Genomic DNA, 22789 nt, shown 5'->3' with positions numbered 1-22789 from the left:
CAGGACAGCATATTGCTCTGAGGAGCAAGGATTATCATGCCCCCGAGAAGGTGAAGGCCATTACTGGCCGAATTACATAGCGTTCACTCTGCATTAGTAGGATGAAGATGCTCACACACAGCTACTTGTGGTGGCCAAGGATGAACATGGACATGAAACCCTAGCCAAAAGTTGTCTTCAATGCCAGCAGGTACAAAAGCTACCCCCCCTTAGCTCCATTGTGGCCGGGGCGGCCATGGGTGCGCCTCCGCGTCGACTACATGGGGCCCTCCTTGAGCACGATGTTTCTTTTGCTAATAGATGCCCACTCCAAGTGGATGGATGTCTGCGAAGTCTGGTCACCCACGTCTGTTGCCACCATAGACCATTTGCGACAGAGTTTAGCAGTGCACGGGTTACCAGAAGTGCTTGTGTCAGACAGCGGGACTGCATTTACCAGTGTGGAGTTTCATAGGTTTAAATCCTCTACAGAATAACTCATATCAAAACCTCGCCTTACCACCCCACCTCTGAAGATTTGGCTGAGTGGGCAGTCCAAACTTTTAAGTTCGAGATACAAAAGCTGGACGCGGATTCCATCAGCACCAGATTGTCATGGTTCCTGTTCGCATACTGGATGACGCCATATACGACCACCGGTATTGCAACCACTGAATTACTAAGGAAGAGAACTCTCTGCTTCCGTCTAACTCTTATCAAGCCAAATTTAGGGGGGAGGGTGAAGAGAAGCCAATAGGCCCTGAAGGCTAGACATGATGGCCAAAATCATGGAAGAAATTTCACAGTGGGAGACACAGTTCTCACGAAGAACTTTGGAGATGGGCCCAATTGGCTATTAGGCGAAGTGAGTGCCATGACAGAACCTCTCTCCTATCATGTATTAGTAAATGGCTAAATAATTAGATGACACGTGGATCATCTTCGGAGAAGAGAGATAGTCCCACAAAAGGAATGCCGTCATCATTTGTGTTGGAGTCTGCAACGCACATCGAAGAAATGTCACATGATTTGGAAGTATTGTTGGGGCCTGCTCGGAACCCGAGAGGGTTGAAGACACAAACTTGCCCACTTCCACCAAAGAGCATGGTGGACAGTTGACCTCTGAGAAGAGAGTCTCGGAAAAACCACCTGAGGCCGTTGAGCTACGACGCTTGACATGTCCGAGGAAGCCTCTTGAGAGACTTGACTTGTAAATAGTTATTCATGTAAATAATTTGGATTTTGTGATGTAACATTGTACTTTCAAGTAAAGGGGGAGGGATGTGGTAAAGTGGAGTGCTGTGTACCTTTAAGAGAATGTAGTTAGTTGACCATGTGACTGTATTGACCAATCATTACACAGTGCGGGCTTCTTGGGTAACAGGAAGTCTAGAACTGGAGGTGATTGAAGAAGCATACGTTGTGCCAGTGCTCTGCTCTTAGTTCCAATAAACCACCAGTGTTTGTTCAGTTAATCGGCCTCTCTGCTTATTATTGTTTCAAGCACCAAATAATGTGTTAATATCAAGGGCATGGCTAGTGTTCGCCAGACAAAGTGAACCTGATAACCAAAAACATAAAAGTAAGGATGGCAGATTTCCTTCCCTAAATGATTAGTGAACCAATTGGGTTTTTACAACAAGTAATGATAGCTTCATGGTCACCATTACTGAGACTAGCATTATAGTCCAAATTTATTGATTTAATTTAAATTCGACCAGCCACCATTGTCGAATTTGAACCCATGTCCCCAAATCATTAGCCTGGGCCTTGGATAGTCTGTTGCAATTTCCACAATGCCACCATCTCCCCACAAGCCTAGAGCTGCAAAGATGTCATCAGCCTGTCCAAGCAGCCAATCACATGACAAGATTTTCACAAGACATCCCCCCCTGCCCTGCCCATGCCCGTCCCTCCACCCCCACACAAACTGGTAACTAAAAGCACTAAGGTAAAGCCACTTTTTTATGTAGGGCATATTAAAGATTGGGGCACTCACATTGGGTGAAAGCGGAAGCGAAAATATTCTGAAGAAAAACTTTTTTCAAAAAAATTATTGTATAAAAATTTAACTTAAAAAAAAAAATCGCCTCATTAATCAATCATTCAACAGAACTCTATGGTGACCCCGTCCTGTTGACCCACGCTGACCATCCTGTTGTTCATCAAATTTTTATTATTGACATCGCCAATCAAACTCAGTTACACCTGACTGAACACGGTTGAACAAGGTTGAAATTTGCACTCATGTCAGTAACTGCCAGTTCTGGGGTGGGTATAGTTACAGCGCAGGTTGTGTCGGAACCCCGAGTGGCAAACAGCAAATTCAGGATTTCTGCATTAAACTGTATGTACTTGATATCCTGAAGTTACAGTCAATCTTGCACGCTCTACACCCCCACAGCTTCAGGTCCAATATAGCTAAATAAGATCAGGCGTTTATGAGAAAGGCCAAACAGGAAACAATTCAGGAAAATGATTTTTGGTGGGGAATACAGCTTCTTGCCTCCATTATGTCTGTGGCGGTGTCTAAAATCAAGGGCTCACAATGGCAGCCTTCCACCTTGTAAGACAATGGTTTGAGTTGTGGTGGTCAACTCTGTGTTAAGCATCACCTGGTGTGGCTCAGGAGCCCCACTCTGGCATGGCAGTCTGCTCCAGATTTGATGCAGAGGAAGACAGTGGGTGCACGGTTCACTGGCCTCTGTTTTCTCTGGGCCCTCTTCTTGGCCTGCTGAGTTTTTCATTTCTGCTCACCTCTTCCAATACCCTTCCAGTCAGCCTACGGAGGTCACGGCCATCAGTGACTGTCATATGAATATATAGGAACAAGAAGCAGGAGTAGGCCATTCAACCACCCCCGAGCCTGCTCCGCCAGTTAATAAGATCATGGCTGATCTGAGAGTAACCTGAAATCTGCATCCCAACTACTGCTGATAACCTTTCACCCTCTTGCTTACCAAGAATGTATCCACCTCTGCCTTAAAAATATTCAAAGGCCCTGCTTCCACCACCTTTTCAGGAAAAGAGTTCCAAAGACTCACAATCCTCTGAGTGAAAAAATTTCACTTCATCTCTGTTTTAAATGGGCGACCCCTTATTTTTAAACAGTGGCCCCTAGTTCTCAGTTCTCCCACAAGAGGAAACATCCTCTCCACATCCACCCTGTCGAGACCCCTCAGGATCTTATATGTTTCAATCAAGTCACCCTTACTCTTCTAAACTCCAGTGGATACAAACCTAGTCTGTCCAGCCTTTCCTCATAAGACAACCCACCCATTCCAGGTATTAGTCTGGCGAACCTACTCAGAACTGCTTCCAATGCATTTACATCCTTCCTTAAATAAGGTGACCAGTACCGTACACAGTACTCCAAGTGTGGTCTCACCAATGCCCTGTACAACTGAAGCATAAACACCCTACTTTTCTATTTAATTCCCCTCGCAATAAATGATAACATTCTACTAGCTTTCCTAATTACTTGCAGTACTTCCACACTAGCCTTTTGTGATTCATGTACTAGGACATCCGGATCCCTCTGAACCTCAGATCTCTGCAATCTCTCACCATTTATATAATATGCTTCTCTTTTATTCTTCCTGCCAAAATGGACAATTTCACATTTCCTGCATTAAACTCCATCTGCTATATCTTTGCCCACTCACTTAACCTATCTATATATGTTCCTTATGTCCTCTTGACAACTTACTTTCCTACCCATCTTTGTGTCATCAGCAAATTTGGTAACCATCCCTTCAATCCCTTCATCCAAGTCATTTATATAAATTGTAAACAGTTGAGTTACCAGCACTGATCCCTGTGGCATGCCACTCATTACATCTTGCCAACCTGAAAAATATCCATTTATGCCTACTCTCTGTTTCCAGTTAGCCAGCCAATCTTCTATCCATGCCAATATGTTACCCCTATATCATGAGCTTGTATTTTCCACAATAACCTTTGATGTGGCACTTTATCAAACGCCTTCTGGAAATCTAAGTACAGTACATTCACCGGTTCCCCTTTATCCACAGCACATGTTGCTTCCTCAAAGAACTCCAATAAGTTGATTCAACACAATTTCCCTTACACAAAACCATGTTGACTCTGCCTGATGACCATGAGTTTATCCAAGTGCCCTGCTATAACTTATTTAATAATAGCTTGTTATGACACAGCAGTTGATAAAGGCTGAGTTATTTAAAATCCGAGAGGGAAATTTTAAACAACTGTCATAACCTATATTTTCAGCTCGTATGTTTTGATTTGCAGCTCTAAATTCAGGAAACGACCACCAGTTCTAAAGAGGTTTTTATATCAAATTAAATGAAACATTAATTTACAACAAATTAAACACATACACATGGCTACAAATTACTACTATCATAACTTTTAACAAATTCACAAACTAATCTCCATTAAGGCAACAATAACCAATAGGCTTAGACAGACACCAAACAAAGCATTTTTCACCTTACAAATTCAAATTGAGGTTCCTTTCAATTTGTTCCTTTGCAGACAGAGTGGTAGGCTTACAGGCTTAGATCTTACATGCCTCTGACCTGCACACACAAATTCCTTTCTGTTATACCCAGCCTTTCTCTTTGAATGTAAATTCTCATTGCATCACCAGGCACTTTGAACCCCTTTCAATTTTATTAGTAATATACGCATAGCTTAGTGTCTCCTAGCTAGGTGCAAGATTTCACTCCCACTCTTGAATGCTCTATTCAACAAAATGCAAATGTACCCTCTACCTGTTTACTGTTTATATCTCAAAACTACTATACCTCAAAGCACTCAGACTAGCTGGCTTTAATCCAATTGACACACACACAGACAAAACTTCTATTTTTAAAAAAATTCCAATAACATATACATTAATATCTCTTCATAGCAAGCTTCTAACATTTTTTCTGACAACAAATGCTAAGCTAACTGGCCTGTAGTTTCCTGCTTTCTGCCTCGCTCCCTTTTTGAATAATGGAGTTACATTTGCTATCTTCCAATCTAATGGGGCCTTCCCCGAATCCAAGGAGTTTTGGAAAATTGAAGCTAATGCATCAACTATCTCGCTAAGTACTTCTTTTAAAACCCTAGGGTGAAGTCCATCAGGACCCGGGCCCTTATCAGCCCACAGTTACAACAGTTTACTCGGTACCATTTCGCTGGTGACTGTAATTTTCCTGACTTCCACTTCTTGGTTTATAGCTTCTAGGATGTTACTTGTATCCTCTATAGTGAAAGCTGATGAAACATACCTGTTCAATTCATCTGCCATCTCCTTGTTTTCGATTATAAATTCCCCACTCTCATTTTCTATAGGACCAATGCTTACTTTGTTAATTCTTTTCTTTTTTAAATATTTATAAAAATTCGTACTGTTTTTATATTTCTGGTTAGCTTTCTCTCACACTCTATTTTTTCTCTGCTTATTAGTCTTTTAGTCATTCCTTGCTGTTCTTTATATTCTGTCCAATCTTCTGGCCTTCCACCTATCTTTGCACAATTGTATGCTTTTTCTTTAAGCTTGATACTATCTTTAACCTTTCTAGTTAACCACGGAGGTTTTCCCCATCCCTTGGACCTTTTCTCACTCGTTTGAATGTATCTGTTCTGTGCATTCTGAAATATCCCCTTAAATATTAGCTACTGCATCCCTATTGATCCATCCATGTCTCCTAGTTGCCAGTGCAAATGCCCACCATTTTTCATCTTTATATGTCGCTTGCAGGTGCCCTTGCAGCGAAGGTATGGACGCCCCAGGAGGTCATCACCAGTGACCAGTTCATTGTACAGAATATCTTTGGGTATATATCTGTCATCTATCCGATGAACATGGCTGAGCCAGTGCAGACATTGTTAGTTTAGCAATGAGAGTATACTGATGGAATTAGTTGCAGGACCTCTGAGGTGGTGACCTTGTCCTGCCAAGAGATGCCGAGGATACATCTGAGACTGTGAAGGTGGAAACCATTTAGCCTTTTCTCCCATCTAACATATTTTATTCCACACTCTCTTATTCAGCTAGGACATGATAGCTGCAGCTTTTGCAATGTGTGTATTGATTTCAGCATCAAGTGACAGATTGCTAGTGATTGTGAAGCCTAGATGTGTGAAGCTATCAACAATCTCCAGTGTTGCATTGATGGATGGCAGTATGGAAACATCCTGGCAACATGACATTTGGTGTTCTGATGCAGATGGTCAAACCAAACTCTTTACAGGCATGAGAAAGTCTGTCCATTTGCTGCTGCAGGTGTTCCTCAATATGGAATGTTAGTGTGGCATCATCGGCATAAAACAAATCTGATGAGGACTTTTCACACTTTTGTCTTGGACCTCAGGCGAGCAAGGCTGAACAGCTTTCTGTCTGTTCTGGTATGTGAGTCCTAAGGCCTCAATTATTTATAATCTATATTAATAACTTGGAGGAGGGGGCAGAGTGTAATGTATCCAGATTTGCTGATGTTACAAAAATAGGTGGGAAGGCATGTTGTGATGAGGACATAAGGAATCTGCAAGGGGATATAGATAAGCTGAGTGAGTGGGCAAAAACTTGGCAGATGGAGTTTAATGTAGGAAAGTGTGAGGTCATGCACTTTGGTAGGAAGAATCAAAAGGCAGACTATTATTTAAATGGAGAGAGACTCCAAAAAAGTGCAGCACAGAGGGACCTTGGTGTACTTGTGCATGAAACACAAAAAGTTAGCATGCAGGTGCAGAAAGTAATTAAGAAGGCAAATGGAATTTTGACCTGTATTGCTGGGAGTTTGGAGTTTAAAAATAGGGAAGTCTTGTTACAACTATACAGGGTGTTGGTGAGGCTGCACCTGGGGTACTGTGTACAGTTTTGGTCCCCAATGTTTCCTCTACATTGGAGAGAACAAACGCAGACTGGGTGACCGCTTTGCAGAACACCTTCGGTCTGTCCGCAAGAATGACCCAGACCTCCCTGTTGCTTGCCATTTTAACACTCCATCCTGCTCTCTTGCCCACATGTCTGTCCTTGGCTTGCTGCATTGTTCCAGTGAAGCTCAACGCAAACTGGAGGAACAGCACCTCATCTTCCGACTAGGCACTTTACAGCCTTCCTGTCTGAATATTGAGTTCAACAATTTTAGATCTTAAACTCCCTCCTCCATCCCCACCCCATTTCCGTTTCTTCCCCCTCCTTTTTGTTTTTTCCAATAATTTATATAGATTTTTCTTTTCCCACCTATTTCCATTATTTTTAATGTATTCCACCAATCATTTATCTATACCTTTTATGCCCTTTTAGTCTTATTTCACCCCACCCCCACTAGAGCTATCTATACCTTGCTTGTCCTGCTATCCATTCTGAATTAGCACATTCTTTTAGATAATATCACCACCTTCAACACCTCTTTGTTCTTTTGTCTCGAAACGTCAACTGTACTCTTCTCCGCCGATGCTGCCAGACCTGCTGAGTTTTTCCAGGTATTTTTTATTTTTTGTTTTGGATTTCCAGCATCCGCAGTTTTTTGTTTTTACATTTTTATATACAGGAAGATCGGTGATTTTAATCTACATATAGATTAACAAAGGTAGCCTGGAAGAGGAGTTCATTGAGTGTTTTTGGGGCAGTTTCTGCAGCCAACCAGAGAGCAGGCTATTCTAGTTCTGGTAATTCTTGTAATTACTGAGAGAAGACTACTTGGTTTCAGTGACAGGTTCCATCACAATGACGCTAGCCTCAAACCAGTCAGCAGTTTCTGCTTTTGCTTCCCATGTCCCAGAGTGCAATATTCTGGATGGTGTCTCGAAATATGTTCGATTTCACCTCTGTACTTTTGAGGAATGCTGCATAGTGCCTGCTCAACTGAGTTGAGGAACTGTTGGTTTTTATTTGGGTAGGCAGGATGGCTGATGTTGATACGAGAACTGCATTTCTACTTTGAATGAAAGAAACTTCAAGGGTTGCATCCTAAACCAGGGATTGATCTGTATCACAGTCAGCGTTGTGGTCGGTGTGTGTGTTGAGAATGCTGTTCAGAGAGTTATGTCTAGTGATGATCAGACTCAGTTGGTGACAATGCCCTTATCTTGGATGTCTCCAGGACATCTTGTGGCATGACCTATTCTGTAATGTGTTAGTTATACAAAGCTCAATGTAGCTGCAAAGATCAAGTAGTCTCTGTCCATTCTGATTTATTTTTCTCAGGTCATGATGTCCGAGTCAGGAGGGCCAGGCCTCATGGTCTGCACCCGCTCTTACATTGAAATCTCAGATGTTCTGACTTAGGGATTTTAGCTAATAGCAGTGTCAATCTCCTCATAGAGCTGGTCTTTCACCTCTGTAGTGGAGCACAACATTGGAGGATATTTATTCATGAGATTAACTGGCCCTGTTTGAGTTGAGAATCATGTTATGATAGGCTGAGTGGCTTCCTTCTATGCTCCAATCATTCTGTGAGTCTGTGATTCTTTGAAATACTCAGCAGATCTGGCAGCATCTGTGGAGAAACAGAGGCCGGGATTTTCCGGCCCAGTCACTGTGGGAAACCCGGAGGCCTAGCCAAAAGTCTACTGACTTTCGGCGAGACCGGATAATCGCAGTGGTGGGCAGGGACAGAAAATCCCATGCAGAGTTAATGTTTCAAGTCCCTACCTGTCATCGGAACAGAGACCACACAAGAGAACAAGCATTAGGAGTAGGATTAGGCTATTTGACCTCTCAAGTCTGCTCTTACATTCTATAAGATTATGGGCTGATCTCATTGTGGCCTGAACTCCACTTCCCTGTCTGTCCCCACTGCCCCCCCACCTCCCACATAAACTCTATCATCAAACAAAAAGCTAATTCAGCTTTGAATATATTCAATGACCCAACCTCCCCACTGCCCTCTGACAAAGAGAATCCATCAGACCAACGACATTCTGAGAGGGAAAAAAAATCCTCATCTCTGTCTTAAATGGGAGATGGCTAATTTTTAAACTATGTTCCCTAGTTCCAGACTCCCTTATTAAGGGAAACATCCTCTCAACATCCATCCCAGTCTTCATGATCTTATGTGGTTCAATAAGATCACCTCTCATTCTTCTGAACTCTAGAGGCCCAACCTGCTCAAGCTGAACTCACTGCAAGGTGGAGTAGTTGAGGCAAATGGTGAAGCTGCATTTAAGAGAAAACTTCTTAAGGACATGAGGCAGAGGTTTAGATTAAGTAAAGTAGGAGGAGACTAGTATGGGGTACAGCAAGGCCATCGGCGTATCGGGTCCAATGGACTGTTTGCTGTAAATTCTATGTAGGACCCAATCTGAGTGGTTCCAGCACAGATGTATTTGAATGTATTTTAACCACAGCATCTTCTGCAGTGTTCACTGCAATCCTGCTTGGATGAGCAGATGCGAGTTGAGTCCCACCAGCCTGAGTTGGCCACCATCTCCGCGAGGCTGCAGGCTCCCTGTTTGTTTCCAGTTGCTATGGTTAAGGCGGCGATTGCTCTTCTGCGCGCAGAGGGGGGGTTTCCAAGCAACGGTTTGTTGATGCAAGGGAGGGACATTTGTAAAAAAGTGGCGGCGGCGGCTGGCGAGCTCCTGCTTTTTGCAGATGGAGCAGGTGGTGTGCGAAGAGTCTGCTGCAGCCAGGCTACCTCTTGCTGCAGATGAAGAAGCCGGTAGCCGTGTGGAGGGAGAGGAGGCAGGGAGAGGGACTGCAGGCACCGCTGCCGCCTGTGATACAGCGAGGCCACCAGAGAGGGACTGGTACGGATGTGCAAAGTTAAGTGAAGCGCAGGCTGCAGAACGGATGCCCACCCGGGAGTGTAAGGAGGATGGCAATGTGCAGCCTTCGGCGGAGGCAGGGGATGGTGCAGCGCAGGAAAACAATGACGCTCACACTAAAAATAAGTGTCTAATCGGGAATTGGCTGGAACAGGTACTGATCCTTAAAGCAAGGAATTTGGTGTGCGACTCCCCAAATCACTGTGCTTTGCAGTCACCAAACAAAATACAATGGCCACAGAATTCAGCACCACTGGTGCCAGCACTACCTCCTCCTCCTTCAAGTACCATGCCCCAAAAGGGCACTGGCAACCATGGACTTCCATTGGGTCAGTCCATGATTATGCTTGGCAAAGTACTGCAGTGGTTTGCCATTGCCTTCTGCGACTGACGAGGGAACTGTCCTGCTCCTACTGCCTGCCATCAGGTGTAGTGAAAGGATTTACAGCCTGATCATCAACCTATTTGGCCATGTTTTGAATGCACCTTCCATGGCCCTCAAATCTTGGAATGGGTCTTGAACCTAGAGCTTTTGGCCTAAAAGTATGGATGCAACAACTGCGCCACAAGACTGCCAGCCCCACAGAATCTCCAAAGTCATGTGGCATGAATGGTTCTAGCCCTCATGCTACAAAGGGTCATCGTGGCTTTGTGTGCACCAGGGGCATGCAGAGTGGGCAGGTCATGACTTCTAACAGTTTCTGTTTTGACATATGGTCTGCCATTTTAGACAGTGCAGGAGCAGTTAATGTCCTTAAAACATTCCCAGCTGAATACGCGGTCAGCTGCACAAGGGAACCCGTCCCCACCAAAGCTATTTAACGGCTGACCATGACCATCCTACTTCCGGGTGGGGTGCTTTTTACTTACCTTAGCTAGTGCTTAGTTAGTGGAAGTACTGTGCTGATTGTTGTTATTGTTGTTGGAGGAGTCTAACAAACTATTTATATTTTCAAAGGAGTGGTGGTGGATCCTGACAAGAAGGTGGAGAGTAGTTGTTTGGCCTGTTAGGTGAAAGTCTACTTCAATAATTGGGGCTATAGTTGCAATCCCTCTTGGGCTCCATGACTTGGAGACTGGAAAAAGGCAGCAGGGAAGGGAAGCAGTGAGCACAGGGAGGAGGAAGAGAGTGGAATCCAGGATCTGTTCACCTCAGACATACGAGCTCTCCAGGCATCACCATTGCTCCACAGTTCCCCACCTTTCAATCCACCTGCTATGGCCCAACATAGTATCCTCTAGGCCAAAAGCTTGAAATAAATGCCACCAACATAACACCATTTCATAACAACTTTATCAAAGAACACTTCACAGAATTACAGAATTGTTACAATGGAGAAGGAGACCATTCAGCCCATCATGTCTGCATCAACTCTCAAAATGAGCAATTCACCTAGCACCACTCCCCCACCCACCCACCCCGCCTTCTCCCCATAACCCTGCACATTGTTCCTTTTTGGATAACAGTCTAATTGTCTTTTCAATGTTTTGGTTGAATCTGCCTCCAGTACACTCTCAGGCAGTGCATTCCAGACCCTAACCACTCACTGTGTGTAAAAAAATTCTCATGTCGCCTTTGCTTCTTTTACCAGTTACTTTAAATCTGTGCTCTCTTGTTCTCAATCCTTTCACAAGTGGGAACAAGTTTTCCCCATCTACTCTGTGCAGATGCATCATGATTTTGAATACCTCTGTCAAATCTCCTCTCAGCCTTCACTTCTCTGAGGAAAACAGCTCCAACATTCCCAATCTATCTTCATAAATGAAGTTCCTCATCCCTGAAACCATTCTCGTGAATCTTTTCTTGCACTCTCTTCAATGCTTTCACATCATTCCTAAAGTGCAGAAACTGGATGCAATACTCCAGCTGAGGCTGAACTACTGAACAAGTTCAACGTACCCTCCTTGCTTTTATACTCTATGGGCAGAATTTTGCCCTTGGTGTGCGGGCTTGGTGGGGCCGGGCAGGGGGCCGCCGCCCGCGATTGGCACCGCACCGCACCACGATTTCACACTGGCGCGCCAATTAAGGACCGCCCAGCGTGTTATGCAAGCGGCAGCATTGAGCGCTGCCTGTGCAGGCGGGGGGAGGAGGGCGAGCAGGTCGAGCATGAACTTTGCGCTTGCGTGCGAGAGAGCGCTGCAAAATCTCCCTGAGGCAACGAGCTGCTTCAAGGAGATGAAGCGCTGTTTAAAAAAATTAAGAAAATAAAAATGTCATAAAGCATGTTCCCCAGGGACAGGTTTTTAATTCAAGTGTAAAATTTTTATTTGATTGTTATTTGCTTTAGGAAACCTAATCCTGCCCGTAGATGAGGTTTCCTAAAAAGTGCAAAGGCCACTTGGCCTTTTCGCCTGCCCGCCAACTGTAAGATTGGACGGGCAGCGTGAATTTGAATTTAATTATCTTTTTAATGCCCCTAATAGGCCTTTTCATTGTCGGTGGGCATGCTGCCGACTCCGATGGTGCCCGCCAAACAAAATATCGCGGGACTACAAAATATCTCGATGGCTCATCTGATATCATCACGCGTCATTTTAGGCTCAGCCGGGACGGGCAATTGCCTGCCTGCCAAGCTTAACATTATGCCCTATGTCTCTATTAATAAAGCCTAGGATACTGTATGCTTTACTAACCACACTCTCAACTTGTCCTGTCACCTTCAATGACTTATGCACAAATACATCCAGGCCCCTCTGCTCCTGCACCCCTTTCAGAGCTGTACCCTTTATTTTATAGTCATTTGGTAGTACAGAACTTGACTACTGCTGAAAAAGAGTAATGTCGAAGCTTTTCACCTTGCACTCTTCAGGACGCTTCACTAGAATACCAATATAGGGGGAAAGCAACAATTTATACTATATGTGAAGACAGTGCTGATTGGTTGGCAAGTGGACTCTAATTGGTAGAGGCATTGCCATGGAGAAGTGATGGTGACTGAAAGATTGGTCAAGGCAGTGCCCTGAGGAGGGCAATGCCTTCACCAATCAGGGTCAAGTTGCCTGGTTTAAATTTCAAACAATGCTTGGCACCATCTGTCTGTCACCATCACTGGTGCATTCTCCATGGCAATGCCTCTACCAATCAGATGCCACTTGCCAACCAATAGGCACTCTCTTCACATACAGTATACATTGTTGTTTTCCCCTTATACCGCTATTCTTGCAAAGCGAATGATGAGTACAAGACAAAAAGCTTTGACATGTTTCTTTTCTCACCTTTTTTTTAATATTGTCTTTCCACGTTCTTCCTACCAAGATGAATCATTTCACATTTCTCCGCACTGAGCTTCATCTGCTATTTGTCTGCAAATTCCACCAATTTGCCTATGTCCTTTTGAAGTTCTGCACTATCCTCCTTACAGTTCACAATGCTTCCCAGTTTTGTCTCATCTACAAATTTTGAAAATGTGCCCTGTACACCAAAGTCTAGGTCATTAATATATCTCAGGAAGAGCAAGGGTCCCAATAGTGACCCCCTTCCTCCAGCCTGAAAAACATCCATTGTCCACTACTCATTGTTTCCTGTTACTCAGCCAATTTTGTATCCATGTTGCTACTGTCCCTTTTATCCCATGAGGTATAAATTTGCTCACAGCTCTGTTGTTGGGCACTGTGTCAAATGCCTTTAGAAGTCTATATACACCACATCAACAGCATTGCACTCATCAACCCTCTCTGCTACCTCTTCAAAAACTCCAGCAAATTAGTTCCGCATAATTTTCACTTAGCAAATCCGTGCTGGCTTTCCTTAATTAAGCTACATTTGTTCATGTGACTTTTGTCCTGAATTATTGTTTCTAGAAGTTTCTCCATCAATGAAGTTAAACTGACTGGCCTGTAGTTTCTGGGCTTATCTTTACACCCTATTTTGAACAAGGCTGTAACGTTTGCAATTCTCCAGTCCTCTTCCCATAATACATGCAAAACTGAACTATTCATCTCTGTGCATTCCTTTTGTCTTGCAGGCGTTTTTGTCTGCCCTGATGCTCTTATGTAGTCATAACCCAGTGGCTGCAGTATAGCTGGTGGAAGCCTGCTAACTTTCACAGGGGAGACTGCAGATCGCCTTGCAGGACCTCAAGCAGAGCTACAGGACCTGGTGGACCTGGCTTTGGTCTGCACCATCTTGATATGGGTGGCTGCAGTCTGGGCTGGCTGGCTGACAGGCAAAGTAATGGCACTGTTAGAGTGGCAGTGATAGGAGCACAAAGGCTGTCATCCTGAGAGAGGCCAGTACGTTCATGCTCAATAGTGCCACTGCCATTCCCACAGTGTGACACCCCAGCAATCCTAGTAATCTGTTGGAGGGGAGATTACTGGACTTCTGCAAACATCCAGTAAGTCCCTTTGAACACAGGTATCCACAGCCATGGTGACAGCAGTCTGAGACTGCATAATCAAAAGCATGGATCTCATGACCTCTGTCTGAGCTTTCACTCGGCTAGCTTCTGCCTATATTGCAATCGAAGCTGAGACATTGACCACTAAATGTTGCAGCATGGGTGGGTCTGCAAGTGCTGGCCACCACCTCCATGCTGGAAAGCATGGGCTGCAAGCTCTGCATGAAACCTTGTGCCAATTTGAAGCCAGACTCCTCCATTCTTCATATTGACAGCAGACTGTTTTTGGTATGAATAACCCATCCTGTCCACTTCCCATTGGAGTCCATATCCGAGTCTTCTGCAGCAGAGCTCATGAATAGCCTCACCCTTGGGGATCTGGCACATGAACCACCCTTAACCCTTGGCCTTCCTGCAGCACATTTGTGCTCAGTTGGTTGCCACATGCAGATACTGGCTTCAATGCACAGTGTTAGATTTGGAGCTGGTGGCTGCGAGTGTCAGATCAGGTGACAGTGCTTCTTCATCAGACATCAGGTGTAGGCTTCAGTGGCTGGGCCTGCAACAGTTCCTGGGCGTCTGAAAGCAGAAAGGGAGAGTTGGGGTGAGGGAAGGTGGGGGTGGAAAGCAAGCGGCCATACCCTCAGCAGCTTACACTTCAGCCAGTTCACAGGAGGACAATGAAGTGTACTTGGGAAGGGCCAAAAAGCAGGAACATATTGTCATCCTTAATGTTCTCAGCAATGCCAGATGCAATGGTCTCTGTGACAACCAGCCCCATGATGTACTGCATTATATCCTCCAGAGAGAATTGGTGATACAGGCATGCTAGTCCTCTACTGTTTCTGCTCTGCCCCCTCCTGTTTTGGGCCACCTTGTCCTGCAAGAGACAGGGAAGAATGTCATTCACTGTGTAGCAAAGTGTTTGTGTGATGTGCCTGCCATTGCTGAATAGCGGGTGGTATATGGAAGCAGAGAGGGGGGGCTGTGAGGCTGACTGCATTGGTAGGTCTGTGAGGATGAGATGCAAAATCTGATTGTCAGGCGTGAGTCCTGATTGGTAGAGATTGCTGAGCATGAGAAATTGATGTTACAGTGGATAGGAAATGTTTTTTAAGATGCATTCACTGACCTTGGCCCCCATGTGAGGTCATTGTATTTCTTCTGGCACTGGTATCAGGTCCTCACAGTCACACTCTGGGAATTGTTCTCCCTGGCCACCTGCTCTCATTCATGTTTTAGGTTGTTCATTGAGGGGCTCCTGGCTCCCTTTGGAAACCTGGTCTCTCTGTCTTTCCACCTCCTGTAGCAATACCTCCAGCATCAAAACCTGGGAGCCTCGTTCCTATTGCTCTATTTTCTGTCCTTTTGTTGCTATTTCAGAGATAGTCTGCAACAACTTCTGTACAACAAGTGAAGCTCCCCTCCAAGAGGAGTTGGCTGTCTCTAAAACATGCATTTCAGCTGAAACACATGCTAGCCATGCAAGATACTGGGCCCTACGTTAAGAACAATGCCAGTCAGCAGCATGAGTCATGCTTAGCTGCATGCTGAAGTAATTTCGATGAGGAGGCAGCACAAAGGTTTTGCGCTGGCTGGCTGCCTCAACAGGACCAGGTAGATGATTATTGTACAATGTGACTCCCAGGTACGTAAACGGGCCTTGACAAATTTTCTGCCTATTTATTTCATTTCTTTTACCCAACCGCTGCCTCTTGCCAATTTTTTCTTCCAGTTTATACTCCTCATCAATTGAAGGTATTGATCGCTGCTAGAATGCCAAAGGCACCAGTTTCTCTCCAGAATCTTTTTTTTCATTCATTCATGGGACATGGCAAGGCCAGCATTTATTGCCCATCCCTAGTTGCCCTTGAGGTGGTGGTGGTGAGCTGCCTTCTTGAACTGCTGCAGTCCATGTGGTGTAGGTACACCCACAGTGCTGTTAGGGAGGGAGTTCCTGGATTTTCACCCAGTGACAGTGAAGGAACAGCGACATATTTCCAAGTGAGGATGGTGTGTGACTTGGAGGGGAACTTCCAGCCGGTGGTGTTCCCATGTGTCTGCTGCTTTTGTCCTTCTAAATGATAGTGGTCGTGGGTTTAGAAGGTGCTGTCTAAGGAGGCTTGGTGAGTTCCTGCAGTGCATCTTATAGATGGTACACACCGCTGCTCCTGTGATGGTGGAGGGAATGAATGTTTGTCGATGTGGTGCCAATTAAGCAGGCTGCTTTGTCCTTGACGGTGTCAAACTTCTTCAGTGTTGTTGGAGCTGCACTCATCCAGGCAAGTGGAGAGTATTCCATCACACTCCTGACATGTGCCTTGCAGATGGTGGACAGGCTTTGGGGAGTCAGGAGGTGAGTACCCGCCGCAGGATTCCTTTTATTCACTCACACAATGTGGGTTTCATAGGCTGGGCCAGCATTTATTGCCCTGGAGAAGGTGGTGGTGAAAGCTAAGTGGCTTGCTGGGCCATTTCAGAGTCAACCACATTGCTGTGGATCTGGAGTCATATGTAGGTCAGACCAGGTAAGGACAGCAGATTTCCTTCCCTAAAGGACATTAGTGAACCAGATGGGTTTTTACAACAATCGACAATGGTTTCATGGTCGTAATTAGGCTTTTAATTCCAGATTTTTGTTGGATTCAAATTTCACCATTGAACCTGGGCCCCCAGAACATTACGCTGAATCTCTGGATTACTAGTCCAGAGACAATACCACTATAACATAGGCTCCCCCTAGCCTCTGAATTGCTCTTGTAGCCAGAGTATTTATATGGCTAGTCCAGTTCAGTTTCTGGCCAATGGTAACCCCCAGGATGTTGATAGTGGGGGACTCAGTGATGGTAATGCCATTGAACATCAAGGGGCGATGGTTGGATTTTATCTTGTTGGAAACGACATTGCCTGGCACTTGTGTGGTGCAAATGTTACTTGCTGCTTGTCAGCCCAAGCCTGGATATTGTCCAGGTCTTGCTGCATTTGGACTCAGTGTCTAAGGAGTAGTGAATGGTGCTGAACATTGTGCAATCATCAGGGAAAATCCCCACTCTTGATGAAGCAGCTGAAGTTGGTTGGGCCTAGGACACTACCCTGAAGAATTCCTGCAGTGATGTCCTGGAGCTGAGATGATTGACCTCCAACAACCACAACCATCTTCCTTTGTGCTAGGTATGACTCCAACCAGCAGAGAACATTCCCCTTGATTGCCCAGTGGCTAATATTTGTATGTGAGTTTTGACAATGAGCATCGCCAGACTCTTTTATTCTGAAATGCCAGGAGAAGGAAACTTGACCAAAGCTCACTTACAAACAACAGTGATTACACCTAAAAAAATAACCAATTCGTTGTGACACATTTTGGGATGCCCGGAGGCTTTGAAATGCTCCAGAAGTGCAATCTCTTTCTTTGATTCTTCTGAAATCGAGTTGTATAATGGAGGATATTCTGAATATAGCCATAGAACCATAGAAAAGTTACAGCACAGAAGGAGGCCATTCGACCCATCTTATCCATGCCAGCCCGAGGACACCCAGGTGCCCTTTCTAATCCCACCTTCCTGCACCCAGCCCATAGCCCTGCAGCTTACAGCACTTTAGGTGCAGATCCAGGTACTTTTTAAACAAGTTTAAAGTTTCTGCCTCTACCACCAACTTGGGCAGCGAATTCCAGACAGCCACTACCCTCTGCGTAAAAAAGTTCTTCCTCATGTCCCCCCTATACCTTCTGCCACTTATCTTGAATCTATGTCCCCTGGTTCTAGAATTCTCCATCAAGGGAAACAATTTTATCCTGTCCACTCTATCTATTCCCCTCATAATTTTGTACACCTCAATCAAGTCACCTCTCAGCCGTCTTTGTTCCAGGGAAAATAACCCCAATCTATCCAATCTCTCCTCATAGCTACACTCTTCTAACCCTGGCAACATTCTTGTAAACCTCCTCTGCACTCTCTCCAGAGCTATTATGTCCTTCCTGTAATGTGGTGACCATGTTTCAATTTTAGCGGCAACTTTGGACAACATAGAATTGAGGGTGCATTCGGCTACTTTTTACTTTTGGTGCTAAGGTTCTGGCTTAAGATGACGGGACACACAAGGGGTTCTGACGGGTTGTGTTATGGCTTTCCTCTCTTCTTATAAGTCGTTACTCATGTGAATCAGGATACTCTTGTAATACTTTTCTTAAAATTAGTTGATGGCACCAATATATATCTAGCTGACAAGCATGAAAGAGATCAAAATGGCAGAATAGACTGCCTGCTGAGGTGAATGTAAAAATTCCTATGGTGCTATTCAAAGAACAACATGGAATTTCTCCCAGTGTCCTGCTCAACATTTGTCCATCAATCTTGACCAACAAAAACATATCACACCGTTCATTCATTTGTGGCTTTTGGGGATCTTGTTGTGTGAATATGGTGTGCTAAGCTGCCTGCAAACTTTGTTTGGGACATTATGCTACATTAAAGGCATGACCTAAATGCAAGTCATTAATGTTGATAACACTCCTTGAAATATTTTACCACGTTAAAGGTGCTATGCACATGCAAATTGTTGTAACTATCTTATCACAACAGTGACTGCAGTTGTAGAGTAATCCATTGACTGTAAAAAGCTTTGAGACATCACGAGGATGTGACAAGGCTCTATATAAATGTGAGTTCTTTAACTGGCATTCCTAATCAAAGATGCATCAAAAATATCACATGTGAGATTAAAAACATTTCTGTGGCAATCAAGCAAAATTCTCTATAAATGACCACTATTATCTTCATTTAATACTTTGTTTACCTGCTGAATGGCAGCACTTTCTTGAAATTATGTGCAGTTATTTCACTTTGTACTGAAGATTTAAGTAACCTCTATTTCTGCACATTGACAGGATCCTAGGTCTACTCATTTCTCAGTCACAAATCTCAAGCACTCAACAGTGAAACAAATGCTTTAAGGGCAGCACTGCACTGACCCATCACTGACGTCCTGTTCATAATGGCAGAAGACTTTTTTTTTTCAGGAGTTAGAGCTAAGCTGGCTTAGCAGAGAAGGTGCAACTTGACTCTGCTGCTGGCTATGCTGTATCTTATCTGGGTTTAATTGATGCTGTTGATAACTTTATCACTTTGCACCACTGTCAGTAAGCTTCATGGTTACTGATAACTCAGGTGACTGCAGCAATCAATTTTCCAATCATTAGTTTCCAATGATCCAGATCTTCTGATCAGCGGCAACGCTGGGCATGTTGCTACTGCCCACTCAGTTTTCTGTGCCCCGACGGAATTGCCTATTTTCAGCCGGGACTTTTGATCCTGCCTGAAGCAGAAATGGGCTGGCACAACTTCTCTAGGAAAGGTCAGCAAGTGCAGCAGATTCAGGGGGAAGGAAAGGACACACTCCCTTTTTATGAAAGTAGCTGCTGTACTCAAGTAAGTTTTTAAAGGTCTCCAGTTTTTTAATGAATGAGCGAATGTGTGAGTGGACGGGAGAGTGAATGAGTGAGTAGATGAGTGAATGAGTGTGTGACTGAATGAATGAATAGATGAGTGAGCGAGTGAGTTGACAGGTGAGTGAGTGGGCAGTCGGGTTGGGTGGGCAGTCAGGTCAGGAGGGTAGTCAGGTCGGGTGGGGGCTAATGATGGGAGACAGTGTCGGGTTGGGTTGGGTTGGGTCAGGGAAGGTGATTGGGGTTGTCAGTTATGGTGCTTAGTTCAGTTACACTGGCTAATCTCTGAGTCAGGCCAGGTATTAACCAATGTAACACTTCCTGGGTAAGTATCTAGATAAGTCCTGCGAATCCGGCCTAAGTCTCTGACCTTGAGGTCAGTGTTGGAGACATCCATAAAGGCTCCCAAGCAGCGCAAATCAGTCTATTGGAAGTTTAAACTTCTCAGGCAATTTCAGCGAACGTACACACGGCAGGACTATTGCAGGGACCCAACGAGCAACACAGGCTTAAGAACAGATTTCACTGCTCTGGTTATCAGAAGATTTGAGCCAATGTGTGTGCACAAGGTCCCTGAGCAACACAAAGCCAGAAAATTACTCCTATGGTGCTTGAAGTAGGAAAATGTACCATTCTTAACACTAATATGATAAGTTTATAAAGAGAAAAAAATGACTGAAATAAAGACAAAAATGCAGGAAATACTTAGCAGCTGTGAAGAGAGAAACAGAGTTTATGCTGCCAGACCTGATGAGTGTTTCCAGCATTTCCTGCTTTTATTTCAGTTTTCCAATACCTGCAGTATTTTGCTTTTGTAGAAAAATATAACTAATAGGCTTAAGATAATGGGACTGTAAGAGAAATACATTTTCCTCAATTAACTTCACATTTTTAATAGGATTTTGCCTGTCTTTGAATATCATGAAACAACAGCGCAGATTCCCTTCTTTGCACTTCACTGGCCATCTGTGGCTGTTAATGAATGTTTATTCGCAAAGAAAATAGCAGGTTATTGTAAAGAAATAGCTTCTTTTGTACCCAAATCTCCTTAGTAGTTCAGGTAATTACAATTGCACATAATTGCAGTGTCATTTTTAGGATATAATCAGAATCAGGTTTAAGCTTCCTTGAATCAACACCTATTATTTTAATTTGCCATATGAATCACCAGAAGAGAGTTTTGTGGTAATCAAGAGATATCGTAAAAAAGAACTGTAGTCTTTCAATAATGACTATAATAACTTCAAATTTAGCATAATTAGCCACTATTATTATCATCACTTAAAGCTTTATTAACTTACCTCATTGGTAGATGGCATCATTTTATTTTCTTGGAACTGTACAATGTTTTGCCCTATACTGAATGATTTAAAGAGCATCTATTTCTGCATGTTGAGAAATTTTGGGTATCACTGATTGTCATGGATGGAATGATGTATAATTTACCTTGATGCCAGAAACTTTAATCAACAGTGTCCAAGAAACTAACATCTCAATCAATGCTCTATTAAGGCTGCATTCTTGCATTTCAGCTGCCCGGTTTGAATCATTTCATAAAGCCAAGAGCAGAACATTTATTTCCAGTTATTAATGAAAGTGCATGGTATTGATTTGAAGCTAAAGACAATGGCCTAGAAATTAGGCCACATTGCTGAGGCCCTAGAATGTGCATGCAAACTCATGAGTGGAAGTGCACCAACTGCCATATTGGGTAAGGCCAAACAAGAAGTGTCCTTTTCACATACCTGAAGCAGGCATTGATATTTTTTGAATATGCCAATAAGCAATCTAACATCCACTTGTGGTCCCTGCTTCAAGATTGGCTTGCCATGAAGCAGTTGCATCGTTGCAGAATGTACTTAGGGAAATGGTCTTACTGAATGCCTAACAACCAAGAAGATAATTGATTTATATCAATATGGAGTCATGAGAAGCTGAAATGCTCACCTCTACTCGACTTTAAAGGACCCATCCATCCTTCCCAACATCCCCCCAACCATCCCATTGCACGCATTCTCAACCCTGATCCACCAGCCCTGATCCTTAATCACCCCTCCCTCACCCTGACCCCACTAGCAGTGGTCTGATCTAAGGAAGACTTCCTCACCAACAGACCACAAAGTCCATGTGTCTGCCAGGTCAGATCAAATGGGTTTGAGGCTGCGAGGTTGAGAGATTTAGGGAAGGAAATCTGCTGGCCTTACCCAGTCTAACCTACATGTTGAACACAGCAACATGTCTATCCTCCTGCCTTGGCTTTCATTATAATATGTGCAGCTGTATATATGCATCTGGGATTGGGTTCTTCATCCCTCAGCACACCCATAACAACTGAGGCACGTCCATTGATTCAGCACAAAACTCCACCATAATACTTCCCTTCAGTCAAGATTGATGTGAAGTATTTATTACCTCTGCCATTTATTGATTATCATCTGCAAATTGACAGTCTCCTCTCAGACATTGCCATGCTTTTAACAATTGTCTTTTTACTGATACATTATGAAATACTTCAGCAGAGGAGGATGGAATGGAAGAACTTCCTGGTCTATGGTGAATTAATGATTACAGTCTGTCTTGAGTTAGCTGAAAGCTGATTAGGCCATTTAGAATACCGAAACTGGTCATGGTGCCATGCACTTGAAAAGGAATAAAAAGATCAACTAAGCATCCACACCTGACCATGGGACATCCAAGAACTCTTACTAGAAAGTGAGTGCATATGGATGTCAGATCAGGACAGAATTCGGACATGGTGCTCTATTCATTCAATTAGCTTACTGTTTGAATCTATGAAAAATGTTCACTTGACATTTGGGGAGGAGAGGGAATTTTTAAAATCCTGATTTTGCCACAAGATGTGTAAGTATCAGGGCTTTGTATTGTAGGTTTGATTTTGTAATCTCAAATTTAGCTTGTTCTAAGTGGCAAATACTGATCATTAACAAATTGGATGGAGATTGTGGTGAATACTCTCATGGTGCATTGTAATAGCTGTTGAGTTTTTCTTCAACCCTTATTCCAGAAAATGTCAGCTCCCTTCGATCAAGATGAAGAGAAGACCATGTCAAATGCTTTAGCATTCAAGAATGGGCACAAAGGTCTACTCAGCACTCATTACTTGTCAAAAATATCTGACTTAACCACGTATAAAGAATCATATCCACCTCACATGGGACCTCTACAACGGGAAATAGGTAACCCTTAGTTGAAAAGAGAAATTAATTTTCATAACACTTATTTTCATGGCAGTTCTTTACTAACTTACATCGATAGT

General features: G+C 43.8%; 1 protein-coding gene across 1 annotated transcript in view; it reads left to right on the top strand.

Annotated features, from left to right (window-relative positions):
* Window positions 1-9539: 9539 nt before the first annotated feature.
* Window positions 9540-22789, top strand: part of spag8 (sperm associated antigen 8) — a 35093-nt gene continuing 21843 nt past the window's right edge. The window contains exons 1-2 of the mRNA XM_078558175.1: window positions 9540-9880; window positions 22538-22709. Of these exons, the coding sequence (XP_078414301.1) occupies window positions 9554-9880; window positions 22538-22709 (499 nt within the window). The 5' untranslated portion in view covers window positions 9540-9553. The remainder of the gene's footprint in view (window positions 9881-22537; window positions 22710-22789) is intronic.

The sequence above is a fragment of the Cetorhinus maximus genome, chromosome 1 (genome assembly GCF_964194155.1).
Source record: "Cetorhinus maximus chromosome 1, sCetMax3.hap1.1, whole genome shotgun sequence".
Taxonomy (NCBI): Eukaryota; Metazoa; Chordata; class Chondrichthyes; order Lamniformes; family Cetorhinidae; genus Cetorhinus; species Cetorhinus maximus.
This window is presented reverse-complemented; position numbering and strand designations above follow the sequence as displayed.